This window comes from Apium graveolens, chromosome 1 (genome assembly GCF_009905375.1).
Source record: "Apium graveolens cultivar Ventura chromosome 1, ASM990537v1, whole genome shotgun sequence".
In the NCBI taxonomy this organism is placed as follows: domain Eukaryota; kingdom Viridiplantae; phylum Streptophyta; class Magnoliopsida; order Apiales; family Apiaceae; genus Apium; species Apium graveolens.
Genome location: NC_133647.1, coordinates 203,737,101 through 203,739,460, shown reverse-complemented (window position 1 = coordinate 203,739,460; position 2,360 = coordinate 203,737,101). Strand labels below are relative to the sequence as shown.

At 34.6% G+C, this 2,360-nt stretch overlaps 1 protein-coding gene across 1 annotated transcript; it reads left to right on the top strand.

Moving 5' to 3' along the window:
- Positions 1 to 818: 818 nt before the first annotated feature.
- Positions 819 to 1,799, top strand: LOC141717915 (cytosolic sulfotransferase 5-like). Its single transcript, XM_074520168.1, has one exon. The coding sequence runs from the start codon at positions 819 to 821 to the stop codon at positions 1,797 to 1,799; it is 981 nt and encodes a 326-aa protein (XP_074376269.1).
- Positions 1,800 to 2,360: the final 561 nt, after the last annotated feature.

Here is a 2,360-nt window from a genome sequence, read left to right as displayed (position 1 = left end):
ATTTAAATCGATCCGAAAAATATCCGAACCAAAAATTTAACCAAAAATGATCCGAAATACAAGATCCGATTATAACTTGGAACCGATTAAAACCGAATAATATATTACCCGAACCGAATATGATCCAAAATAAGCAAAATTTATACTTTAACCAATTTTATGTTTATGATATCATACTTATTTAATTGTATTCTTTTGTAAAAGCACATTATATTACATTAAAAATACTAAACTAAATAAAAAGAATATTTTTTGAATCTCGAAAATTGAAAAAATAAATAAGTTTTGATCCGAAAATATCCAAACCGAATTTGATCCGAACAGAATTTTGTTCGATCTTAATCCGAATTTTATCCGAATTAGACCCGAACCGAATTACATCCAATCCGATTCGAATGGTCTTCAAATATATCATAATCCGAAAGTAGATCCGATCCGAAATTGTTCCGATCCGAAACCGAACCGGTTATCCGAATTGTCAGGTCTACTAGTTGCACAGAAGGAAGATAGGAAACGAGAGGTTTCAAATTACGAAGAATGTTGTACGAGAGAAAATGAATTGCGGTCCCATTTTCAACCAACTCTGATGACACTTTTATTGTGAAATTCAGAAAACTGGTGTAAGTTTGTTATTTTTCATTATATTGTGAAAACCTCTTCCATCAAGGAACATTTTTAACGCAACTTATTACAAATTAATATCACAGCCACCCCACTGCCATCAAAAACCAAAAATGTTTGTCTATATATATTAATTATGATATTATTATAACATCTTCACATCAACAAGCAAGATAGGCCAGTAGGTAAAAATACTCATGGAGCCGAAATCATCACCACCTCTTCCTCACAACGACGAAGTTGAGGACATGCTTTCATCTTTTCCAAAAGAGAGGGGTATAATTGCACCCTATGCGTATCAATATCAAGGATTCTGGTATTACTCAAAGCATTTGGAGGGTATTATTAATTTTCAAAACCATTTTAAACCCCGCAAAAATGATATATTTCTCGCAACTGCCCCTAAATCTGGAACTACGTGGTTGAAAGCCATCCTCTACGCCCTAATCAACCGTGAAGTCCACCCTCCTAAAAGTCCTCAGCATCCTTTGCTTACCAAAACTCCCCATAATCTCGTTCCTTTCATCGAATTCGTTAATCCTTCTGAATATGACTCCATCTCCAACTCCCCAGACAGCTGCACTAGGATTTTTGCAACACATTCTGCATTAGTTAGCCTTCCGAAATACATAACAGACGATGCTAGTTCATCAAACTGCAAAATAGTTTACCTGTGCAGGGACATCAAAGACAACTTTGTTTCATACTTCCACTATGCCAACAAGGCCAACGTGCGATCCTCTCCCATTTCTTTGGAAGACGCGTTTAACTTGTACTGCAAAGGAATCACTACAGGTGGACCGGTTTGGGATCAAATCTTGGAATATTGGAATGGGAGTTTGGAAAAGCCACATAAGGTGTTGTTTATGAGGTACGAGGATGTGAAAAATGAACCTCAGGTTCAGCTAAGGCGTCTTGCACAGTTTCTGGGGAAACCCTTCTCTCAAGATGAAGAAAATCGTTACTTAGCTGATCAAATCATAACTCTGTGTAGTTTTGATAATCTGAGCAATTTAGAGGTTAACAACACCGGAAAAAATAGGCAGCAGGTAAGTAATGGTGCATATTTCAGGAACGGTGTGGTTGGAGATTGGAAAAATTATTTAAGTGAAGATATGGTTTCTAGGTTGGATCAGATTACGGAAGAAAAATTTCGTGGTTCGGGGTTATCTGTCTGATATATCATCAGTGTTTCCGCCAATAAATTTTTTCGTAATTTTAGTGTTATCGTTTCCATCACTGTATTTTGTTTTCCAGAACTGCTATATGCATATGCGTTCCTTGTGTTTATTTATCTAATAAATATGTAAACTTTCTTTTGATGCTAATAAAGAGTACTTCATAATATTTTTTTAGGAAATGTTAACGGCAGCCCTCAAGGCTGTGTTTAAGCATTAAAACACTTTGAGCTTTTAACAGGTTAGAGGATTACAGCTGGACGAATGAACTTATCAATGGAATGAATGGCTCCTAAATGCATTTACTGCCCTATTAAAACGCATGTACTGATTATTTGAATCATCCATAATCAATTGTTTTTATTAATTAAATTTATATATCAAAATTTGGAAAATGTTAGATGTATAAATTGGTTTCCAATCTATTTACAAATTGCCATTGTCAAACTCTAATTTGTTATATACATTCATTATTAATTATTTTATACTGTCACGTTAACCATGCAATGTGATTTGCAAATAATTTTTTATATCTCATTTTTGTAACTCTACCACTACTCA

Excerpts from the sequence above, each read along its gene's own strand:
- LOC141717915 (XM_074520168.1), top strand. The coding sequence starts at position 819 with ATGGAGCCGAAATCATCACCACCTCTTCCTCACAACGACGAAGTTGAG.